This window comes from Sturnus vulgaris, chromosome 1 (genome assembly GCF_052056855.1).
Source record: "Sturnus vulgaris isolate bStuVul1 chromosome 1, bStuVul1.hap1, whole genome shotgun sequence".
Taxonomy (NCBI): Eukaryota; Metazoa; Chordata; class Aves; order Passeriformes; family Sturnidae; genus Sturnus; species Sturnus vulgaris.
In genome coordinates, this window is record NC_142243.1 from 18,127,880 (window position 1) to 18,151,704 (window position 23,825).

The window sequence follows — 23,825 nt, forward strand, 5'->3', positions numbered from 1 at the left end:
ACAAATTAAACAGGCGGTGTGCTATTCTTTACAAATAAAGGAGACAAATAAAATCAGATTGGTGAGAAGGTCGTTTGCCACAGAAAATATTTTGGGAAATTATCACCATGTGTACTTGAGAAGGGAACAGCTGTTAAACACATTTCTTTATACTTATTTCTGTTCCTAAGTTAAATAAAAAATAAACAAATGGTGATTAATTACTTCCAGAGGTTTAAAAAAAAAAAAAAGCAGATGTGTCGATTACAGATAAATTGATTTATCTGTCTAATTAAGTCTAATGTTTGTATAAGGAACAACAAAACGCACCCTGAGTGCCACCAAGACTTGCTGTTACACTTCGTTGCTTGATACTAAGTCTGTTCACATGGTTAGTAATAATAATGAGGAATAAACACCATGCAAATGCAGTCTACGGAAATGTCACCGGTCCTCGCAAAAGTACTGAAGACGGAAAATCATTTATGGAAATGACGTAATTGTGAGACTTCATTGCCTACTGCTAGGGTGCTCATTAGTAGGAAACCTGTATCCTTAAGCGGGTGGTGTTAGTGATGACTGCGTTACCGAACACGCCAGCTTAAAAAATAAACCGGAGACCAGGGGAATAGGCAACAGTTATCCAAATAAATAATGTGCCTTCGGTTTCTGGTGGGTGTTCTTTAATCTCAGACTTTGATTCACTCAGAAATACGCCCGGAACGGGGCGGGGAAGCACCTTTTTCCTCAAGGCGGGGAAGGGCGAAGTTGCTCCTAGGGTTTTTTGAGGGGTGAGGCGTGCCGAGGGAGTGGGTTTTTCTGGCTCGGTCTCGTCCCCGCGGGTGCGAGGCAACAGGTGACAGCTCCGGGAGCTGCCAGGTCCCCCCCGCAGGACCCTCCGGCTGGAATGGCACTGAGTGGGCTCTCTGCCCCTCGACAGCTCATGCCCCGCTCTGCCTTGGCTGGTCAAGCCGCGGATGTTCCACTACGGCTTAAAACTGCTCGACGCCCATTGAAAGGTGAGATCTTCCCGTGCCTTGGTGCAGCGGCTTCCCCAGCGGTTCCGGAAGCCACCGGGACAGCTCGCCGGGGCTGCGGGTCACCCGGGCTGGAGCCGAAGCGCCCCGAGCTGCCCCCCACGCCCGTCGGTGGGGCGCTGGGTCGCCCCATCTGCCTCTGAAGGGTCTGCTCCTCCTGACACACGCCTGGCAAATTGATCAAGGCATTGAGGAGATATTCATAGGGTTACAGAAATTAGGGCTTTTAATCCCGTATTTGCACGACTCAGCTCATTTGGTGGGAAGAGCAACGCGTGAACTCTCCCACGGATCGGAGTTGGAAGTGCTGAGTTTTTAAGAGCCGGGACTTTGAACGTGGAAAGGTTAGTGGGAGTGAATGGAATGTAGGCAACTGAAGTGCTCTCTGGAAAAGAGAACACTGTGTGAAGAATCTCCAGCTCCACGTACAGTCTCTACAAAAGTTAATTTGAATCCTTGAATAGTTTATTTTTCAAATTTAAGTTGGACTGTGCCATTACCTGATTTTAGCAAAAACTCTGTCAGAGAGACCGTAGGAATGGAGAGTTCTCTCTTTTTTTCTCCCTGAGTTTTGGCTCGGGACTGCAGGGACTCATGCCATTCTAGGGTCCTCTCTCCAGATTTTCGGTGGCGAGTTCACTTTGTAAGACCTTCCTATAGAGTAAATTATTTCTGTGAGGCGAAGACAGAGGTGAAGTCGAGGCACTTTACATGCACTAGAAAGAGGACTTCTCCTTTTTCTTCACCCAAGAGGACAACGCTGGCATTTGAGCAGATATTTGTAACTGTAAACGTGTAAACGGTACGGATTTGGCTAGTGGAGATTGGTGAGTCACCATTACACTAGGAAAGGCTGAATAAAAATTTTAAGAGATAAATAAACCAGAAAAGGGCAAAACATGTCAGGTTGACTTGCAGGATGGGACCAGGAAATATTAGCTGCTAGGGCTGAGCCCTTTTCACCACGTGCATATGGTTACACCTCTGGTTTCCTGCGGAACCGTCAGCGCCTGTGCAGTGCCATTAAAAAAATATATATTTTTGGGACGTTCCAAAACTGAAAGCCGGAGCTTAATTTATTCTGGGGACTTGAAAGGAGCGACGTCTTCCTTTGTGTCTGATGCTCCGGGGGAGGGTGTGTGTTGGCTTGGCGCTGAACGCTGCCCGCATCTACATATGTAAACCCAGCAGCGCTTCTCCCCCCCGCGCCGGTCGGATTGCAGCTCTCAACAATGCTAGCACACAATGCGAAACGCGCGGAGCCTGCGCGGCTGCGGCTAAAAACCAGTGTTTAGCTCTTGATGTGGAAGGACCAAATATGCGCGGTGCCCAGCGGAGCCCGCAGCTCGCCCCGAGGCCGTCCCGTCCTCCTGCACCGTTATTGTCCCTGGCTGCTGCGGTTAGAGGGGTGGGGACAGGCAGCAGCCAGACGACTGTATCCCGGTTTGCAGAAGAAGGTGTAACGAGAGGCGCTGGCAGCAGCAAAGGCTGCAAATCGCTGTCGTGTGGTTGCTATTAGCAACAAATCAGCTGAACAGCCTGCAAACCCCGAGCACCTAGGGCGGAGGTGGCAGGGAGAGCGCCGGGGCTGGGAAGGCTGGGGTTGATGGGCGCTTTCCCGAGGGGACCTCCCTGGCCGCCCCAAGCTGCCTCCCTGCAGCACGGCCGAGGAGGGGCAGGGCAAGGGGAGATACTGCCACCGTGGCGCACTGCGCTCCAGGAGAGGGGAAAGCCAACACTTAAAAGAGACAAAATGGCAGCTCATGGCTTGTAGGCATCCTTCCCGGCGCTGAGCCCCTCTCTTCCCTCCGCCGGTCCCCCGTGCTGCCACCTCCTCCGTGCAGGGGGCTCTCCCCGCCTGCCCAGCAGCACAAGCCAAGCCCGGGGAGCAGCAGCGCGGTGTCCCCCGGGGCTCCAGCCGCAGCCCTTCGCCCTTCGCAGCCAGCCTACCCAACCTAGAAATCGAAGTGCCATCGCTTCGGAAGGGACACGTCCTGACCGGCTACATCGAAGCACGCGTTGGCCGGGTGGAGCTGCGGCTCCGCGCACGGCGCACCCAGCTCAGCTCTCGCGGTGCCGGTGCCGGTGCCGGTAACCTTCGGAAGGTGTTCGCAGGCTCCGCACCCCGCGCAGTGAGAGCTGCTTCCCAGGGGCATCACTCACTCAGCATCCCTGCACCTTGGCCATAACAACACCTTCCTTTCAGCACCCTGCTAGCATAGCTTTTTGGGTATCTTGATTTCAGTTGTTTGGGCTTTCTTCTGGATTTTATTTTGTTGTTTGTTTTGTTGGAGGGTTTTTCTCTTCATTTCCCTTTCAAAGTTTTGGGATTGGGTATATGGAGGGGTTTTTTTTGGGAGTCCTTTGGTGAAGTGTGAGGTTTTTTTATTATTTTTGTTAGGTTTTTTTCTGGTTTTTGTGTTTGAGTTTTGGGGGATTTTTTGTTTGGTTTGTTTTTGTTTGGGGGGGTTTTTTGTTTGTTTGGTTGGTTGGTTTTTTTGTAGACTCAGTCCACCTTGGAGGCCTCCATCAGCTGCACGATGCTGTCTCACAGATTAGAAAGTGCCTTGTTGAGAAGGCAACTCTCGAGCATCCCTAGCACATGGAGAAGGAGGAGTAAGAAATGCCACCGCCGGCAGCAGTGCCTGGGAGCTCTGCGCTCAGCGGAGGCCCCAGGATGCGAGGCGGCTCCTGCCGGCCTCGGCCTCCTCCACCGAGGATGTGGCGGCCGAGAGGCAGCGGGGACGCGGATCCCGGCGGCGGGCGCTGAGGGGGAAGGGCTGCTGGCTGCCTTTGCTATTGGAAAGTGCCTCCCTGCCACTGGGGAGTTCTCACCCGGCCGCTCCAGGAAAATGTACCCCCTCCACACCGTTGAGAGCATCGGCGTTCGGAACGGGCAAGGCATCAGCCTGTTCCCGGCAATAGGAACATACAGCCCCCTTTGTCTCTCTAGACGAGGTGCGATATTCAGTTGAGGGCCATGAAAATAGATACGCCAAATGGCTACCGCGACCCCCTCCTATGCCTCGTAGAGGTGGGCTTGCCCCGAGGCCCCACCGTGCCCCGGGAAGGGCTGGTGCCGGCCGGCCTCAGTGGGAGGCCGTGTGCTTGCGGCAGGGCGGCCGGGGATATAGGACAGCGGCGCCCTGCAGCTGGAAAACCCGGAATGCCCCCATCCCGCTGCGCACATCCCCAAATGTCCGGGCTAGCAGAAGCACCCTATAGGCCCGGAGGCGGGGGAAGGCAGACTGGACGCAGGACAGTGCGGAGCCTGCGGCGGCACCGCTACACCTCAGCGGAGGACGGCTGCGGGCGGGGGTGCTGCCTGCCAGCCGTGCCCGCCGCCCCCAGGCCGGACCCGGCACGGCCCGAGAGCTGCCAAAGGCGCGACGGTGCGCCCGCCGCGGCCGCCGGCGGAGGTCGATGGGGCGACGCTGGCGGGGCCCGTGCGCGGCGGGCGCGGCGCGGAGCGGCCGGCGGGTCCCCCCGCGGGTCCCGCTCCGCGCAGCCCCGTTCGAATCTGGCGGCGCGGGGGAAGTTCCGCGGGCGCGAGAGGTGCGCAGGCGCAAGATGGCCTCTGCCCGGGCGCGGGGGGCGCGGAGCGGGGCGGCCCGCCCGTGGAGGGGCAGCCGGCGGGGGCCCGGCAGCGCTGGCGGCACCGGCGGCGCCCGGCGCCACGTTTCCACGCCGACCCGAGAAGCTGCGTTCCCGCCGGCGGAGGCGACGCGGAGAGAAACGCAGCAGAACCGCAGCTCCCGGCTGGGCTCCCGGGGCGGGCAGCGGCCGCCCGCCCGGCGGCGGGGAGGCCCGCGGGCTCCTCGCACCCCTGGGGCAGCGCCCGCCTCCGGCACCGCCGCTCGCGGCCTTTCCGTGACTGCCGCTGGCTTGCCCGTCGCGGCCGCGGCTTCGCGGCAGCAAGTGGGGATGGAAGTCCCTTTCCCTGCCATATCCCGCAGGAAAACCTCCTTTGCCGTGGGTGTTACGTATCCTTCGTGCTCTACCCGTTACTGACATTGATTTTTTTTTTTTTAACCCACAACATCACTGTTAAATAAATACAAATATCCCATCCCCAAAGACGGCGAGATCGAGAATTGCCTGGTCCACACCGGGCTTTACAATATTTTCTGTTCTCCTGTCTGGACTCCTCTCTTGGTCGCGGGGAGAGCGAGTGAAGGAGCCAAAGTCGGAAAAAAATCCTCGCTGCCAGAATCCTTGCCATCCTTGAGTTAATAAAACACAAATCAAACGTGGGTCGAAGCTCCCGGAACGGGGCAACGACATTGAGATGCGGAAAGCGGAGATACGCAGCCCTTGAGAGGTGAAGGCAGGTTCTTCTCCAGGCGTCCTCCGGGCAGGAGACGGGCAGAAAAGATGAAAAACAAACTGTTTATAGTAAAATAAAGGAAATCCGTTTCAAGTACCCAGAGTAGGAGCAAGAACGTTAAAAATTAACAGCGGAAACAGGAAACACTTATCTGAGTAAACATTGCCTCAGAATTTCACCGTTTTAAAATTGGGAGGGCGCGAGGTGCTCGGCGGGGCCGCCGCAACCCTCCTCCTGCTGCGGTGCCTGCGACGGGGGCCGCCGCCGACCGCCCCGTTCCGGGGCCAAAAATCGGAGCCCGGCACGACGAGAGAATCCGATCCTCGTCAGCCAGTTTGGTGGCAAAGATCGGAACTGCAGGAGTTCCTGCGTGGTGAGAGATGAACAGTCCAGAAGTGATGTTTGGAAGGTAAGAGCACTCTGCCACCGGGACTAAGGAACCAGCGGTTCGGAGCCGCGGCGAAGAAAAGAGGTGCAGGGTTGGCGGAAGGAAGGAGAGTTCGCTCCGGTACCGGCCATGGGAAGACTTGCTTTGGCAGCGCTTTGAAAATCCCCAGCGAAACCAGCGACTCCTGGAGCAGCGGTGCGGCGGCCGAGGTGACGGCGGTGGCCCGGCGGCAGCGGCCAGAGGACCAAAGGCATCGCCAGGTCGGGAAGGGCGCCCGCCGCTGCCTTTACCTCCGCCGTCGGGTTTCTTTGCCCTACATCATTCAAAACTCGGGGAGTGTCGTTTTCTCACAGCGTTTCCTGGAGCTCCCCCGGTGCTGCCCGGGTCCCCGGCGCCGCGGCGGTGCCGCACTCCGCTTCTCTCTCCTGCCGGGACGCTGCCGGTGTCGGAAATTGGCCGGTGGTACCCGCCTGCCAGCCTCGGTTTTCTGGAACTCATGGGCGCAGGTTGTTGAGAGAAATGGTCAGTGCTGGGGGACAACCATCTCGGCTCAGCAAGCTCGTCATGCTCCTCTTTCTCTCCGTGCATATTTCTGCATTCCGTCTCCCTGTTTCTGTCCGTCTTCTCTAGAAGCGCATGGAGATTTTCATGCTCCCTCTCTATTGCTTTCCCCGGGGCTGGATCCTCATTCGTGCCGGACACAAAAGCGCTGCTTGGAGCTGCAGGCAGCTGAACCAGGGCGGAAAATTTGGTCGGACGAAGGCAGAAAAACATCCTTTTCCAGCCGGCACAGACCGTTCCTGCCCCTATCCTTGACCAGATTGCTTGTTGAACAAGCTCAGGAAAACGCAGCAGACTTTGCCTTTATCCTTCCATCTATATAAATGCAACGTCGGATAATGAGAAGATTCCCCTTACGTGTACCGAGCAGAGATTTCTATCAGGGAGAATTCAGGTACATGTGAAAGGAAAACCTGTCACTATGTATATGCAAAGGAAAATATTGTGAAACCGGGAAGGCTGACATAGCAGCTTCACAAGTAGAACACCAAGATGCTATCTTTGATCGTCCTCCCAGTTGTGCTTAGCAGTATATACGCATCGCAGTGCCATCTGCGCAGGGCCAGCAGAAAAACAAAAGTTTCACATGGCAGCACAAACATCCTCGGCGGCTTTTGCAGCTCGGCAAGAGAGCTACCACAGCGTTTGTTCTTGATCATACAGGAGATGACAAATTGGGAGATGTAGAAAATACTACAAGAGCTTAGTAAATCTCGAAGTGAAATATCCAACTCCTGTTTTACTGCCGAGTGCTTCACGGGCAGTCCATAAAGACCAAGAATAGCTCCGTATTGATGCTAGAAGTAGTGATTAATTGCTATTTTGAGTAAAATTAAGCACATTTTGATCAGTGTGCTAACTTACAAACCTCTGCTGTAGGTTCAGTGCTGGTTTTTGGGTGAAATAATTCAGCCAGTACAGTGTGATTCATTCATGTAGCTGAGGGAATCATGCCAAGACAGATATTCGGTCGCATTGAGAGATATCTTTATATTAAAACGTATTTAGTTCCACTGAGGCTTTAAAAAGCAATCCAGGGCAGCACAGGCAGAACATGGCACTCGCCATCACAAAAATCAAGTTCTTCCCTTCCCAGACAGTGCAGTTTAACAGGGGCTGAGTTCGAACAGATAGGAGGTAAAACCTGTGGCTGACTGGGATGTGAGGATGCACCCATTTGCTTATTTTCAAGAATAAATCGGGGTCAAATAAAGAACAGCAAATGTTTTCAAGACAGGGCAAACCAAAACAAATCACTGCAATTTCTAGGTGTTTTTTCCCCCCTTTGTTATTTTAGTATACTACACTGTACTGTTCACTAAAATCTTTGGTACACCAAGAAATACTTCCCGAGAACAAGATGTTTGTCCTTTAACACCACATTATCAACAGAGGTAATTTGCTACTTTTCAATGAATTATCCCTTTTATTTATTTATTTGATCAGCTATAAATGAAAGTTATTCGTGTATATAAAACTGAAGTTTTTACTGTTGAAATTGAACTGTACATGTTTACTACAGGAAAAAATATCAACTCTTGTTTAACAAGACATACATCAATAAGCAATAACCTTGTGGAGGATTTGCAATCACCTGGTCTATAAAAACAAGCAGGACAAGTAACAGCAATTTATATGCAAAAGTAATGATTTAATGACTATAAGCAAGACAAAGCAATAAGAATTGTGCTTCTTTTGCAGACTGGAGACAATGAAATGTTTAACTACAATTTTTCCGTACAAACATGAAACAATATCCATATAGAATAAACACCCTCACAAATGTATAACTGATGGGTGATGAACACACACAAAGTTCGACCAAAGCAAAGCACAAACTGAAAAGTGTTCTGGGCTGTTCATATTTTATGGTGGAAAAGTTCCTCCTATTGAAAAAACCCCACCCTTAGAAGCCTCTAATAAAATGCACCTACTTGCAGGCCCTTAAAGAGAAGGCATTCTCCACAATTTATTGGAAATATTAAGTACCAGTTAAACTTTAATGAAGTTAGTACTGTACCATATACATATATATTAAAACAAATTTAGATAAAATGCCTTCACCCAGCCACTTGCTGGTTCCTTAAAATTTATATCAAATAGTTTATGGCTTCTATAATGATTCCATGTGCTTTTAAAAACACAGTCCCACCACACCAAATAATAAAAAGGTAATCAAACAGGTCAAAAACTTCCATGTCCCTTGATTTCTTTTTTTCACTGTATCACTTCAACATTTGGTAAAGTAAAAATATTCCACTTAGAAGAAAAAAAAAAAAAGACAAAGCAAGTAAAATCCTTTTAAGATTGCCAATTGCCTCCAGGTTATCAGAGACTTGAATGTGCTTTCCCAATACTGTAGCTCTCACACACAACGTGTTTCTTGCAGTATGAGCAAAGCTCAAACATCAAACAGGTGGCATCTGCAAGGGTCGAACCAGTTTAGAAATTTAACAACCATATCATGAGTGCATGAAACACAATATTTTCTTTATAGTATTTATAAATATATCATACAATACTGTTTCCTGTTATGTCATATACCAATATGGCATTGTACAATAAGCATAATGCCATCTGATTCTTACAAAAGCGAATCATTTAAACAAGTCAGTAAATAAAACGGTAATACCCGCTTTTAGGCATACAGATTGTAAAACTGAAGTTTACTTTTCTTTTGATCGGTTCTGCGCAGCAACAGAGAAGTAAAAGATGCAACATAAGAATCAAAATGGCTAATACGCAAAAATTGTTATTCACAGTGACATGGCTACATATATGCATTTTTCTATGCATATTCTTTCAATTTTGTTGGATTTCAAGATGAAAAAGCACTTGCTTTCTACAGGTTCACAAAACAGTATAAGAACAATAACAATCGAAGAGAACGCAATGGAGGAGTTAGTCTGGATTAACAAACTACTTCCCAGGATTTGTATTGACTTCTGGAGACTCCTGGCTCCAGATGATGGGGACAGAAACAACTCCACATCATTCAGAACAGGTGAAGGTGTAACTTTTGTTTGCTTCCCAGTCCTCTGAAAACAATTTACATTTCAATCTTGCATTTCCATTAAGGTCCATCCCGAATGTCACCTAGTCCGCCTTTTATAGCCAAGTTCAGTGTTACTACAAAAGAAAGCAATTTGGATGATAGTCACATGGATTAGCATCTATAAAGCTGTAATGGCATGGAGAGATCTATATAAAGGAGGGGCAAGGGTGGTAGCCTGGTTGGCACATCAACCAGATGAAGTGGCTGAGGAGCCATTTATTGATGTTTTCCGAGCTCTGTTGGTAAAGGAGGACTGGTGGTTACTGCTGGGGCTGCTGCTGGTGCCATTCATGGTGCTGGAGATGTGGGGGAACTGGGGGTGAGGAGACTGGACTGGTGTGCTGGGGCTGGGCAAACAGGAGGAGGTGGAGGGGATGCCTCCTGCTGGGCTGCTCGCCTTGTCGCTCCCAGAGTCACTTTCCAGCTCCCCACTATTATTCAAGCCTTCCCTCTGGTGACTGATCTTCATCCTCTTGCAAGTAGGTCGGACACGGTATTTCAAGGGCAGAGGCCCATTCTGCAAAGTAAAAGGGAGACCCTGGTAAGTGCCCTGCCCAGGCCATGACCTGCACCCTCCCGGGAGGCACACTGGAAACACTCACCCGCCTCCAGGTATAGATGTAGGCAATATCCATTAGAGTGTAGTAGTCCTTCAGAGGCTCCTCTTCATACATCACATCGATCTGTTCAAGATATGAACCCTTGCATTAAGGAGCATCCAGGCATTTACCCCCAGCACATGACTGCTCTAAGGTAAAAGTAGCCCCACTGTCACAGATATCACAAACACATCAAGGAACAATTTCTTAATACTTTGGTATTTACAGCACTAAAAAAATTACAGCGTCACCAAATTCTACAGACAGATATTTTTAAAATAAACTAAATAATGTATGGCACACACCAGAAATACTTGAAAGTTACCACTTGCTGGGACTGGCTGTAATGAGAAAATGAGTCCTACCAAAAACAACACCCAAAAACCCGAAACAAACAAACCACTCTTTCCTCATGGGTACCTGGAAAGTGTTAGGTATATCCATCTTACTCCGCAGGAACTTTCTTAGATGCATCACTGTCATTGCTGCTGGGCAGCGCAAGTATCTTTTGTCATTCACCTAGTGGCATAGTAAAGAAAATCAGTCTACTGAGAATGAGCAATTACCCCCACCAATGTTGTATTCTAACGTTTCATGTTGAAAAAAGTACACCTTACTAAACTATGAACTGTAATACAACAATGCCTTCTGTCTTAGAGGGCATATCAGAAATAAGCAGCAAATTATAGCTCTAGAGAAAGTATTTTAAAATTGTAACTATATTTATATGCAAATATTAGTATTATATTTAATATCTTTTTAGGAAATATATGCAACACATTATTTTAAAATAAATTATTAAATATTTTCTCAAACTTTGACAAAAAATCAGATTCTGCTTTAAAATAATACTGCGGGTATTTTTAATTTTAAAAAGTTGCCTGCATATACAGCTTTATGAAAATGCTTTACCTCTTCTGTACTTAGTGCCATAATAAGAGGTGTGCTTCCTTTGTTCTAGATACACATACCTACATATTTTTTTCAGCTACAGACCTGCCCCAAAGTTGTGGGTGTGTGTAGTATGTTTCCTCTGGAGTAAAGGAAAGTTATTTACCTCTTCCTTTGATTTTTCTTTCTCTTTATTTCCTTTTCGCTCCAGTCTGAGAGAAGAAATTACACAATTACAACAAATAATAATTATAGGTGCTATCAAACAGGTAAACATAAAAATTTTGCCATTCTGGAACTTGCCTATTCTGGTCAAAGAATTCAATGGATAAGCTTATTATCTCGTCGTCTGTTATAATTCTTTTGTCTTCATCAGCCACTTCTCCCCTGTCTTCATTAGAGCCATTGGCAGCTGCACAGAAATTTCCACAATAATTTACATTTTGAAATTCAAATCAGGAAGAATTGCAATTCTCAGTAACAAGAAAAAAAAAATCTTCACAGTAAGATAATGAATGAAAGCTACCTGACTGTTAAAACAATAAACTTTTATTATGCTGGCTTTACTTCTTAAAATTCTGTGATGGTAATACATCACTTGTAAGTTAAAAAGGAAACAGTAAAAACATCTAGCTCAATGCTACACATAATAAAGTTGCGAACGAGAAGCTTTTACCATCAGCCGACGGATGAGCAGCATAAAAATCCCTTCTTCTTTTCATTTCATCTAGATGGAAAAGCATATATTTTTCTTTTAGTAGTTACTCTATAACTCACGGTATTGATACAGGATAGAGGCTCTGGTTTTGTTTTTCTGCTCTTAATAAAATACCTGATTTAACTACTTACTTTTGAAAAGGCCTGGTACTAGCTTGTATACAATATCTTGGAGAGTTTTATCTGACCTGAAAAAAGAACAATCCCACAACATAAAATTAAGCAGATGAAGCAATATTTTAATCCAAATGACAGCTCTTCACTGATAAACTTTCACAACAATGAGGCATCTTCTACAAAGTGGGAGGCCAGTCATAAAAAGTTGACTTACAGGACCTTGCAACCAAACCAACCCTGCTCTAAATACCCCTCTGAACCAAAACTCATCCGTGTTAATACAACTGAAAAAGAACTCTCCCAGACTGAAGGAAGGCCTTAAAAAGTACATGTCCTCCCTAGAAAGTACAGAGAGCAAAATGCAGTGCTGACACAAAAATGCTTCTAAAGGGCAAATGCTATTTCAAAGGCTTTTGCCTCTTAGTTTGGAAAGTTGCAGTAGGATTTTTCATGACTACGAGCTGTGGTTGGAGTGATGCATGTCTTGGAGATACAGAAAGAAGAGGCAAGACCTGTCGGGATGGTACAGGAGAATGGGGGTGAGGGAAGAGGCATCAATGACTAGTGTACGCTAAAATAGACCCACAAAAACATCCAGAGGCATCTTCAGTTTTAATCCGTGAAGAAACTCCAAAGAGAGTACATACACACGAGGTAGCTTGTAAATTGACAAGCCCTTTCAGATTTAAATTGCAGACGAAGAGATAACATTGACACCGACTACTGCTGGTCTCCCCATATAAAGCAAAACGAGAGATGCAGTGTGCACTTCGCAACTTTCTCCTACCTTATATTCAAAAGCGGTCGAGTTTTGTGAACTTGGACATCACAGATAGGACAATACTTGCTGGTCTCCAAGTAACGCACGATACAGGTCTTACAGACTGTAAGTCAAACACCACAGGCTTTTAGTGATGCTCCTAGGTGCCGCTCAGATATGCATAGATAAAGGTGCGATTTTCTAAACTATGCAAGCTAGAGCAAATCGTCCATTGTCAGCAACACGCTGCTTAAGCTAAACAACTACCCAAATAAGCTGCAATTACCATGAAAAGGAGACCTTATAGTACATATATTATTACTTTTAACAAAGACCGCAGGGCCATCCTCAGAAAATCTGCACCGCGGCTGGAACACCTACTTCCCCTCCCGTCGGAGAGGAGGGCGTCGGTCCCGAGCCCCTCGGGGGATTTGGGGTTGGGAGGATTTTTTTTCCCGTGTTCCCGGGATGCCGGGAAAAGAGGGAAGCGGCGGGGGGAAAACGCGGAGCGCCCGGTCGTACTTACAGGAGTGGAGGCACTCTATGATGGTTGTTGCATCAATGAAGTACCCGCCGCAGAGCACGCACATGAGATGGGGGTTTAGCTCGGTTATTTTGATTCTGGTTGTTCGGTGCATTTTGGCGTGGCGAGGAGCGGCTCTGAAAGACACACACACACAGAGGACCGGTCAGCGGGGACGAGCGCGGCGGCGTCCCAGGTGCCGCGGTCCGGCGCATCCCCTTCCCCCGTGCATCGCATCGCATCCTCCGGCGCAGAGGAAGACCAAGCGCGGAAGACGAAGGCGGCGGCGGCGCGGGGCCGGGCGGCGGGCGAGGGCCGGTCCCGAGGCCGGCGGGGCGTCCCCGCACCGCACCGCCCCGGGCCGGCCTGGGCGCAGCCCCGCGGAGAGGCGGTCGTTCCGCGGCACCCACCGCCCCGTTCCCCGGCGGGCACGGGCCGTTCCCGCGGCGCGGCGGCCCCGGCCGGCTCGGGCTGCGCGGGCGGCTCGGCGGCGATGCGGCGGGGAGCTCCGGGGGCGACACGGCGGGCACCGGGCTGCCGGCGAGCAGCACAAAGGGGAACCAGCGCCTCCCGGTGCGGCTGCCCTGGCATTTCCGGAGCGCGGGGAGGGGCGGCGGGGGGAGGGACGGAGAGGGGGGGGGACACACGCACCTCGGAGCGGGGCCGGGCACCGGGACGGCGGGGCCGGCCCGCCGGGGGGGTCCGGGCGGCTGCCGCTGCGGCTCGGTGCCGATCCGGATCTGCTCCGCTCTCCGAGGGGGTTGCTATAGCAACTTACACTTACACTTGGCATCCTGCCACCGCTGGGAACACACGAGAGCCGGGCGGGGGGCGGCCGGGGGGGCGGGCCGGGCCGGGCCGGGCCGGGCCAGGGGGTGGGACGCGGGGCCCGGGGGCTGGCGGAGGGGGTGGAGGAGTCAGGGAGCCCGCGGGGGTCTGGGAGCCCGGCTGCGAAGGGAGGGGAGGGGAAAGGCGGGAGCGGCCCGGGTGGGGTCGGGTGCCACAGCTCGGAGGGTGCCCGGGCGCGATGTGGGGCAGCCCGGGCGGCGGGGGCGGCGCCGGGCTTTGGGGTCTCAGCCTGGCGGAGGCGAGTGCCAGAGGCTCCTCCCGAGCCTCGGCCATTTCGGATCCTCTCAGGGGCCTCTCTCCACGTCGACTCGGTGCGAGGAGCTGGTCTGAGATAGCTCCTCTCCCCCTCCGCTCCCTCCCTCCGGAGAGAAGAATCGCGCCGCGCTCCCGGGGACCGAGCCCCCTGCACCGCCAGTGGGGTGCCGAGCCCCAGCTCCCGCTCCACCGCGCCGGCATCCCGGCTCTCCTCTGCTTTCCTCACTTTTCTCCTTCCTAGCTTTCTCTCACGCCCAACTCTTTTTCTCTTTCTTTCCTTCTCCGACCTTTGACGCTTGATTGAAAATCATCCCGCGGACGAGGCGAAGCGCGGTGCAAAGTTTTGCAAAAGATGTAAAGCGATTTGCATCACCAAAGTAAGGTGCTTGGACGGGAGAAAACAAGTCTCCGGCTCCTTAAGTAACCTCCCTTTTCAGCAATAAAGCACACCGAGAAGGGGGGAAAAGCCCAAACCGACTTTAAACGGTACATTAGTGTAAACATGCGAAGGACCATGTGACCAGATCATTCCTAAAGCTAAATCAACACCTTGTCAACACAATGCAGAGACAAGAGTGAAAAACAAATGTCATTTTCATAGTCTGAAATCCATAAAACCCCATCGGATGCACTGGCACCAACGCTAGACGCATACACGCTGTTTAAAATGAGAGGGAATAACAGATAAAGGGAAAAGCACACACGGGGAAAAAACCCTGTCAGCCACATCAATTGTAAATTATTTTCTGTCAACCAGATCCTGAAAAATGTAATGTAAGAACGTTGCTCCAGTCCAAGCTATTAATTTCCCCAGGTCAGTGCTCCCAGAACACCAGCTCCTGTCCTTGCTCCCCTCTCCTCCCGAGGCAGAGCTTGAGAGCCACCTCTCACCGCAGCACCGTATGCTCAAGATGCGAGCAGCCACTCGCAAACTTCAATGTTAGGCAGGGAAAAAAAGAAGGGAAAAGAAAAAAAAAAAATAAAAAAAGAGGCAACAAGAGGCAACACACTACACTTTCTAAAAGCTTTGAACGTCAGCCAAACTGACCAGAACAGGGGTACAATATTCGCCAGAAGTGTGCACAGCGCCAACGAGCGACCCCGACCAGGAAACTTCTCTTGTTGCTGCAGGAGAACCCTCGAGTGAACAGCAGATAAAACACCCCAACATCAAACCATAGCCGGCCAGCAAAAAGAAAAGCAAAGTTTCAGAAGCACCAAGCCTGACCAGGTCCCCAGATCTGCTCCCAGCACTGTGCGGGAAAGCAAGACACCCGCTGCATTGTACTGCGGTTTAAATGTCGCTTCCAGGGTCCCTGACCCTCCGCTTCTTCCTTTTAAACTGATACCGAGGTTTTGCTTTTCCCAGAAAAGGCAGAGACGGAGTTTCTGCACGCCTCTCTGAAGAACCCAGCGCCCTGAAGCCGGCGGCTCTCGAGTCCCTTTAGGTACTTACACATGGACAGGCTGCTTTCACGGTTCTGTGTTTTATTTGTTCAAGTCAGTACCTTATAATTCATAAATATCTAACCCCCCCCCCCCCCCCAAAAAAAAACCCAGCAGTGACCGGGGTCACACAAGTCGGCTGACCGAGAATTCCTTCCCAGCCCTGACAGACTGGGACAAACCTTTCAAGACATTAACGCGTTTATTTCACGCAGGCATAGCTCCTTCCTAAATGGAGGGGGATTAAATTCAACCGTGAAACCTGTTTTGTCGAAGCAACCCCTAAATGCGGATTATTTATTGCCCAAAGTTAGCACATTTTCAACGTGCTATGAGCTATCTTGAAAACCAGTGATTTTCCCCAGCGAGCTGAACTAGGCACCTAATTTCTCCCCAAAAGCCACCCGCACAGGCACACGCGTGTCTGTGCCTGCGGGGATGTAAATGAACACAGCACATTTTACTACAGCAGCCTGAGTTTAATATCTTGGTACGAAGAAACCCTTTCAGATGTTTTTTTCTGCTCCTGCTGATCGCACGGTGAATGCCAACACTTCACAGAAATATAAACAGCCTCTTAGCCAGGACAATATATATTTACACATTGACACATGGAACAACTAAACTTAAAATATATGTGGATAATACCTGCTAGAAGTAAACACTGCCAGCCAACCGATTATACAGAGGCCTTAAACAAGTTATGTCAAAATGAAGAAAAACAGAAGTGCATTCTCCTGCTAAGAATCAGCTGCATTATTAAAAATCCATAAAGGCAATAAGCTATCAAACCTTGCTCGACAGGTCTCTAACAGAAAATACATACATAAAGAATAGAAGCATCGCTCGGGTAGGTTTGTGTACTTTGTACCCATCTCCTCTCGGAAAACTCTCATCAGGAATAAAGCAAGCCTTCATTCTACATCTTCACCCATTATCAGCCAGAGCCACTTGTACTATCGAGCCTGTTATTACTCTTTCGCTTAAGAATGGCCGCATATGTTTTAAAGGAGAGGACAGTAGCTCTTTCAGAGGAGGCACACGAACCTCAAGTATCTCTGCACAACTCGCTGTAGCGAGAAAAGACCTGAATATTGGCAACAGAGTGCAAAAGGACCCCCAGTCTCTTAAATCGCCTCCCTGGGACTAGACGTAAGACACAAGCTATCTACTTTTAAAAATACACTAAAATGTTAATTTTGTAATATCTAAGCGATCAGGCAGGTAAAGGCTTCGTGTCTCTGGCAAAGTGCTACACAAGTCTTAGTTTCCAGGACGGGATGCAGAGAGTCACTCAAAGTAGTTTTACTGGACTGTACTGAACGTCCCTGGTCTTAGAGACAGTCCCATAACAGAAGCTGCTCTCACTACTACAGACTACGCAAAAAAAAAAATTCTTTTAGCGCCAAGCTTGCAAATGGACACACATGCCCAGGTTTTCTTCGACTTTTCTGGAGAGTGGAGAAGTGAATCAAAGTTTTTAGAGGCTGAAAAGTTACTGCCTCACTTTTATGGAAATGCGATTTTTTTCCTGCTTATTTTCACCTGATTATTTGCAAATGTTTACAGCAAACACAGAGAAACATCCCACTTTATATATTGCCAAGGCCATTCAATTATAAAAACATAACACCAGCAACTTTCAAGTGCTGTCCATAAACAGCACGAGGAGCCCACTCGTGACATCTTTAAGATCTGACAAAGGATTTCATGTAAATTTACCCTTCCCGGGCTCAGGGGGAAAAAAAATACCGACCAGAGAAAAGAAATTCACACACACCACCCCCCCTCCGCGTCCCGCAGACACATCACCTTTGCTCCAAAGGCTCCAGCAAACCGCTCGCCCCAGCTCCCCAAGACCGCATTAAAAGTGCTATCCTTGTCCCCCAAAAAAGTTATTTCTCGGCGTTGACCACCCCTTGCCTCTCCCAGTAGGCACAAACCCCTAAAGTTCAGCATTTAGAGCAGAAATGTAAGAGGAGACATTGGAAACAACTGGGAACCGCCATCTTACAACCCATCCAATTTCACAGAAGTACTTGTCCAACTTAAGTTAATAACATTTTCTGCTGGGTGCCCCGGCTCCTAACAACCCCCCCAGGAGGATCGCTACCCCCCGCTGGCTCCGTCTCTATAAAATGGGTGCGTTATCTGACATTTTAACCCCCCCCAGACACATTTCTTTCGGGGAGGACTGAAATCACTTGACCCAGGCAGCTCCAGATTTCACGAACGTCCCTGTTTAATCAAAATCTGCCTTTAAACAAAGGGCGCTCGGGCCGGGCTGGCAGCAGGGTCGGGAAATATAAATATTCTCCTCGGGGGCCATGTGCACAGAAAGGTTTTAGGGGGCGTCTGGAGAAAGAAAGGAACTAAAATTTGCAAATGTGGGTGCGTAACGCGAGCGAGTGCACAGGCTGCTGCTGCTGCGTGTCTGTATGTGTGTGTGTGGCTAGAGCAGCCTGTCAGCGCTTTTCCCATACGGAGAGCTCGGGGGACACCTAGGCGCCCCTTTGCAGCCCCCAAACCGGCCGAAAACCGCCGCCGAGCCCCCTTCGCCCCCCGCCCTTGGTAAGGCGACACCTCGCTTCATACGTACCCGGAAAACGGAGCCGGTGGGTGATGATCGGAGCGGCCAAAAAAGACAATGAAAGTTAAAAGTCGTTCAGCAGAAAATGAATGTGAGCCAAGCGGCCATCTTGAAATGAACTGCAGACGCTGTCAATTGCAATAAGCTTATTGCCGCCGCCGCCGCTGCGCTCCGCTCATTTTAGTTACAGAACGCCCGGGTCTCCTCCGCTCCTCGCGGGCCCTTCTCGCTCGCTCCCTCGCTCTCTCGCTCCCTCCGAGTTGGCCGCCCGGGCGGCTCAGGCGCTGGGAGCGCACAGTCTCCCCGGTCCGGATGGGTCCTCTCTCCACCAGCCCATTGTCTCTCCCTCTGCCCCCCGCTCCGCCTCGCGGCCTCTCTCGCGTTCCTTCCTTTATTATTATTGTTATTATTACGAGTATTATTGTTGTTGTTATTTCATAGTTGGTGGCGGGGACCCGGGGAGGGAAGGAGGGCGGGCGAGCGGGCGGGCGGGAGGAGGGCGGAGGAGGGAAGAATGCAACGCTGAAGGCACACAGTGGAAACTGACACCGTCCCCAAAATGGCTCGGAGTTCGCCCGCCCCGCCAGCGTCACGTGGGGCGCCTCATTCCTTAAGGGCGGCCTGGGAATTAGCGGCGCTGCCGCCGGGGCCCGGCAGCCTCCCCGTGACCCAATCCCGCAACCCGGCCGCCTCCTCCCCCTCCGCCTCCCCCCTCGCTCCTTCCCTCCCCTCCCCCGCCCGCCACCCCCTCCCTTCCCTCCCTCCTCTTTTCCTCCCTCCCTCCCCTCCCCCGGCCCTGCACGCGCTCGCCCGCGCGCCGCCGATGCCTCCTTTTCCTCCTTTTCCTCACCGCCCGCCCCGACCCCCGGCCCCGCTCCGCGGCTCCCGCCCGCCGCAGCCCCAGCGCCTCCCGCCCTCCTTCTCCGCTCTCCCTCCGCCCTCGCCGCGGCTCCCCTTCAGCCACTGCGCTCCCCGCTCTCGCCCCGCGCCCCCCGCTCTGCCCGCCGCTGCCCTCTCCATCCTCCCCGCGCCGCAGCCCCACAGCCCGCAAGCCCGCCGGCCCCACACGACGCCCGTCCTCCCGACCCCGCAGCCCTCGCCTCCCTCCGCGCACTTGTTGCGCGCTCCCACCCCGGTGGAACCCCCGCGAGGACCCGCACCGCGGCCTCGCGCCTCCGCCACCGCGTGCGCGCTGCCGCGCGCCCCTCGCCGCGCCGCGCCCGCCCGGGGCCGCGCGAGCCGCCGCCGTCGAGGGGGCGCGTCCCCTCGAGGGCCGCGCGGACGCTTTTCGGCCCCAAGCGGCGGCAGGGGACAGCGTCGCGGGGACCCGCGGTGCCCCCACACCCCGCGGGCGGAACGGGCAGCCGCCGGAGCGAGGGGGAGGGAACCGGGAAAACCCTCGCGGTGCTCGCCTCTGCCGAGGATAAGACGCCGCCCGCCGCTCGGGCGCGCAGGAGCGGAGAGGAACAAGCCGTGCTTCGCGGCGAGGCACCGGCCGCCGCCGCGCATCCTCCGCGGGCCGCTCTCCCTGGCTGGCAGGTGCGGACGGAACCGCGCCTCGGAGCCCCCTCCGCACCTGCCGGCGGAGCGGGCGGCCCCGCGGAGAGCAGCGGTGCCGCGCACGGCCCAAGGCGAGCGGCAGATGCTGGCAGCAGCCGCGCCGTCGAGCCGGAGTCGCCACCCGGCTCCGCTCCATTCCGCGGCGTCTGCCGGCTTTCTGTGAGGCGCCCCGGCTCCATAAGATTAAACCGAGTTCTTTCTTGTCCCCCGCGCCGGGGTCCAACTTTTCCTCGCAGGAGAGATGTAAGATCGGCTGGAAACGACAAAGCGCGGCGGGCGATTTAGCAAACGCGCCGTAGCCGCGGCACGGAAGAAGGCGCTTTTGCCTCATTGAGCTGATTTAACGTTTAGCATCTTACTTTTAGGTACAGCTAATTCATCCATAGAAATTGGACAACAGGCGTGAATAAACTTTTATTAGATCATGAAGAAAAATAAGCAGCGACAGTTGTAAAAATATACAAAATAAGATAGAAGGAATACTTTAACATGACAGCTCAGCAAATATATAACAGGAGTTAATAAAAAAATTTACATGAGCAAAGAATAACCAATGCAGATGCAAAAAAAGTTGTTTCATTTAATTCACATCCAAGAACTTAAAAAAAAACCCCAGTTTGCATCAAGAGATGAAAGACATTTGTCATTTAGGAGACACTTTGGAAGGAGAGTGCTTCAGCAGGCTGACACCTTCCTTCAATCACATCTGAGTCGCTCGTTCTAGACTTTTTGCAGCATCTTTTAGCTTTCCCACTAAGTCCTAAGAGATGAAATAGTGTCTTAGAATAAGCACACTTTTAAAAGGTCAGCCAGAAGAACTGAATTTTTTTTTTATACAGAGATACAACTGAAACCAGCACCTTGTAGCACTAGGAAATGTTGTGACTGATGAACAATGCAAGCAAATAATTAAATAGCTCTGTATTTTACAATGTAGCCAGAAAAGTGGGAACTTAAGGAAACCTAATTTTCTCCTAAAATACATAATTACTATTAACACGTAGATTTTATTGGTATTGCCACAATGGCTAATGCTGTCATTTGCTTCAGGCTCTGAAGTACTACATGGATTTCTAAAACAGTTAAAATATTTTGAGTGTAATTTTCTACCAGAACCATTCTCCAGCCAAAGCACATTAAGATTACACTATGCCAGCAAACTGACTAGAAACACTCATTACTGACAGAAGGACAACTTTTGAGACACATTTAAAAAGAGGAGGTGTAAACCTTAAGTTTTAATATCTTGCTTTTCCTCTCCCACCAACCCCTCTTCCCGATCCTCTACAGTTTGGTCACTTCCAAGCATTACAATACCTCTATTGTTCAGTTACACATTTAAATCGCTAAACAAAGATCAACGTTTGTTTCAGGACATTTCTTACATGTCATTAACACCACTGAAGAGCCTTCAGTTCCTTCCCTATTTTTAATCATGACACATTTAAATCACTGAACTAGCTTCTTTAATCATTTCTCTAAAGCACGGGAAATCAGAGTTTCAGAAAATGATTAGTTTCCTCCCACATATACATATGGATTACAGTTATGAAAACAGGCAAAATATTTATGCACGTATGTAAAATACTCCCCACACAACTAAATTCAGTCACTTTCCAACTTTATTTGAAAATTCCGTAATGTAGACTTGGATAACTTTTACGGAAAATTCTCTTATTCTCCCAGTACTGGAATTTTTTTTAAGCCATAGTGTATATGATTTCACTTTGATTGGCAAGCTGTTAAAACCATGTACATCCACAATTGAGGCTAAGCATAGAACGATGAAGGAAACAAGTACCTGTAATTGCTCCATTGTACAGCTAAAACTAACATCTGGGTGTGATCCTGAATCACTGTTCTGAAGGGGGAAAAAAAAGCAAAGAAACAGCAATGTCTACTTTATTAAAAAAAAATATAATGAAATTGCATTTTTTCCTTTAAGGGTGCTCAGAGTACAGTACCTCTAGGTGTAAGGTCACCAAATAGGAAGGCTGGTAAGTTTTATGAAGTTGATTGTTCTAAATAAAAAACAAAGAACATATAAAAAAGCCAGGTCTCAGCATTAAAACAGATTAAAGAAACACCTTGATCTGTTAAAATTACCTTGATCTGATATTCCAAGCGCCAAGACACATCAGTTATATGGAGAGGAGATCTGCCTATGCTGAAAGACACAACAGTTACAAGTTCCCTATGCTAAAAGAAAAGGTAATTTTCCAATGCGTCCATCAATAAAGAACTTTTTCATCATCCTGGTAATGCTTCTTGGGAAGCTCTAAAAGATTACTTTAGAGTAGAATTCCAAATGAAGAAAAGTTTCAACAGCTGTTTTCTAGAGTTTGTTTAAAATGCACTTTATTTTTTAATGGAAGAATATTACTTTAATCACCTAAAGTACGCAGAAGTGTTTTCCAGGACAGTTTCAAACTAACTGTAAGTGAGATCATGTCTCTGCTGAGTGATTAACCTACCTTCCCAATAGGATTTCCAATGCATCCTTGTTTTTCTGGAGTAAGAGAAAAAAAAAAAAAATTGCTAGTTTCAATACATTCCTATGAAAGGAGAAAAATTAATATGTTAAAATTGGTTTAAAAACCTGATATTCGGTGCAAAATTGTTCTATTCTCTCTTTATCCAGTTTGCAGTCTTCTAGGCATGTGCTACAGGGAAAAAGAATTTATTAGTTTTCTGATAACATTAACTCAGTAATATACTTTTAAGTAACAACCTCTAGAAAAATGGTGTAGCTTCCAAGTATGAGTACCTTATAGCAGATATGTCAGCTTTCTGTTTCCCTGCCTCCAGAATACACGTTGCAGCCGCAGCATGGCAATGTTTTAATACTGTAGGGTCAATATCTTTCAGGTCTGGATCGTCTAAAATAAATGAATTACTGATGACAGGCATTTGCCAAGTCCCTGCACTCGGTACCAAAGGCTGCTGCTCGCCCTTAGAACGCTATCTTTCCCGCAAAAACTTCAAAATGAAACACGTTTGGTGCTTCAGAGCCAAAGGACAGAGCAGGTAAGGCAAGGTGAGGAGGCAGAGGAGAAGGTGAGGGGCTGAAGCACTGGCTGGGGCAAGCCGTACCAGGCGGGGCTGTGCGGCGCTGAGCGCCCCGCCGCCTCTACATCCCCTTCCCATTAAAGAAAAAAGAAAAGAAAGAAAAGAAGAAAAGAAAGAAAGAAAGAAAGAAGGAAAACCTCAATTTCCTCTGTGAGCCCCGTCCGCGATGCTCAGCAGCCTGTTAACGGCGAGGAGCGGGACTGGGGCCACCGGCCGAGAGGGGCACCGGGACCGTCCGCCGCCCCTGCCCGGCACCCTCGGTCCGCGGAGGCGGCGGCGGAGTCATTAACACCGCAAAATTAATTGCACGGCCGTGCACCCTCGTGCTGGGGTTGCCGTAGGACGCGTCCACGCGCGAAGCCGCCGGCAGGGTCGCGGCGGAGCGGCGGGGGAGCACCGCCTGCTCAGCCCACGCCGCCCCGCGGACACGAAAGCGCGGAGGGACCCTTCCCGACCCTTCCCTCTATTTCGGACAGGTCGGAGCTTTCTTGAAGCGGGCGCGCATTAGCGATGACACCCCGCGCAGCGACACCCCGGAGCCGCCCGCGGGCAGGAGCCGCCCCGCGAGTGTGCGCGGGCAGCGCCCGCTCCAGCGCGGACACGCGCGGACACCCGCGGGGGCGGACGGAGCCCCGCGCCCGCCTGCGCGCTCCGCGGAGCGGCGCGGCCCGCACGCCCCTCCGCGCCACGCCTTACCCAACCCGGCCTGCGGGTGATCCAGGAGGCTGCGGAAGGCGGCGCGGAGGAGGGCGGCGAACGGGCGACGGGGGAAGCGGCGGGGGTCGCCCAGCAGCCGCCACCCGCCCTGCGCGTACGGCGACAGCTCCATTGTGGGCGCCGTGACCTTCGACACGCGCCCACGTGACGCGCGCGCAGCTGATCGCGGGCGCGAGGCGGGGCCGCGCCGCGGGGCGGGGCGGGGCGGGGAGGGGAGGATAGAGGAGGCGCCGGTGTCGGTGTCGGTGTCGGTGTCGGTGTCGGTGTCGGTGTCGGTGTCGGTGTCGGTGTCGGTGTCGGTGTCGGTGTCGGTGTCGGTGCGCGGCCGCGGAGCCCCGCAGCCCCGCGCGGTCCGCGCCCGACCCCGCTCCCCTGCCCCACCTCA

At 51.0% G+C, this 23,825-nt stretch overlaps 2 protein-coding genes across 2 annotated transcripts; both read right to left on the reverse strand.

Moving 5' to 3' along the window:
• Positions 1-7,922: 7,922 nt before the first annotated feature.
• Positions 7,923-18,641, reverse strand: BMI1 (BMI1 proto-oncogene, polycomb ring finger). Its single transcript, XM_088160599.1, has 10 exons — positions 18,104-18,641; positions 12,958-13,091; positions 12,459-12,555; positions 11,687-11,742; positions 11,514-11,564; positions 11,141-11,249; positions 11,004-11,049; positions 10,367-10,465; positions 9,950-10,030; positions 7,923-9,864 (listed from the first exon to the last, which is right to left on the reverse strand). Exons 2-10 carry the CDS (start codon positions 13,067-13,069, stop codon positions 9,535-9,537), a joined length of 981 nt encoding a protein of 326 aa, XP_088016725.1. The 5' UTR covers positions 13,070-13,091; positions 18,104-18,641; the 3' UTR covers positions 7,923-9,534.
• A 1,402-nt stretch (positions 18,642-20,043) lies between these two features.
• COMMD3 (COMM domain containing 3) lies at positions 20,044-23,583 on the reverse strand. Its single transcript, XM_088160604.1, has 8 exons — positions 23,420-23,583; positions 22,422-22,533; positions 22,254-22,317; positions 22,129-22,163; positions 21,761-21,821; positions 21,619-21,675; positions 21,456-21,515; positions 20,044-20,414 (listed from the first exon to the last, which is right to left on the reverse strand). The coding sequence occupies exons 1-8, from the start codon at positions 23,550-23,552 to the stop codon at positions 20,355-20,357; spliced, it is 582 nt and encodes a 193-aa protein (XP_088016730.1). The 5' UTR covers positions 23,553-23,583; the 3' UTR covers positions 20,044-20,354.
• Between the last annotated feature and the right edge of the window lie 242 nt (positions 23,584-23,825).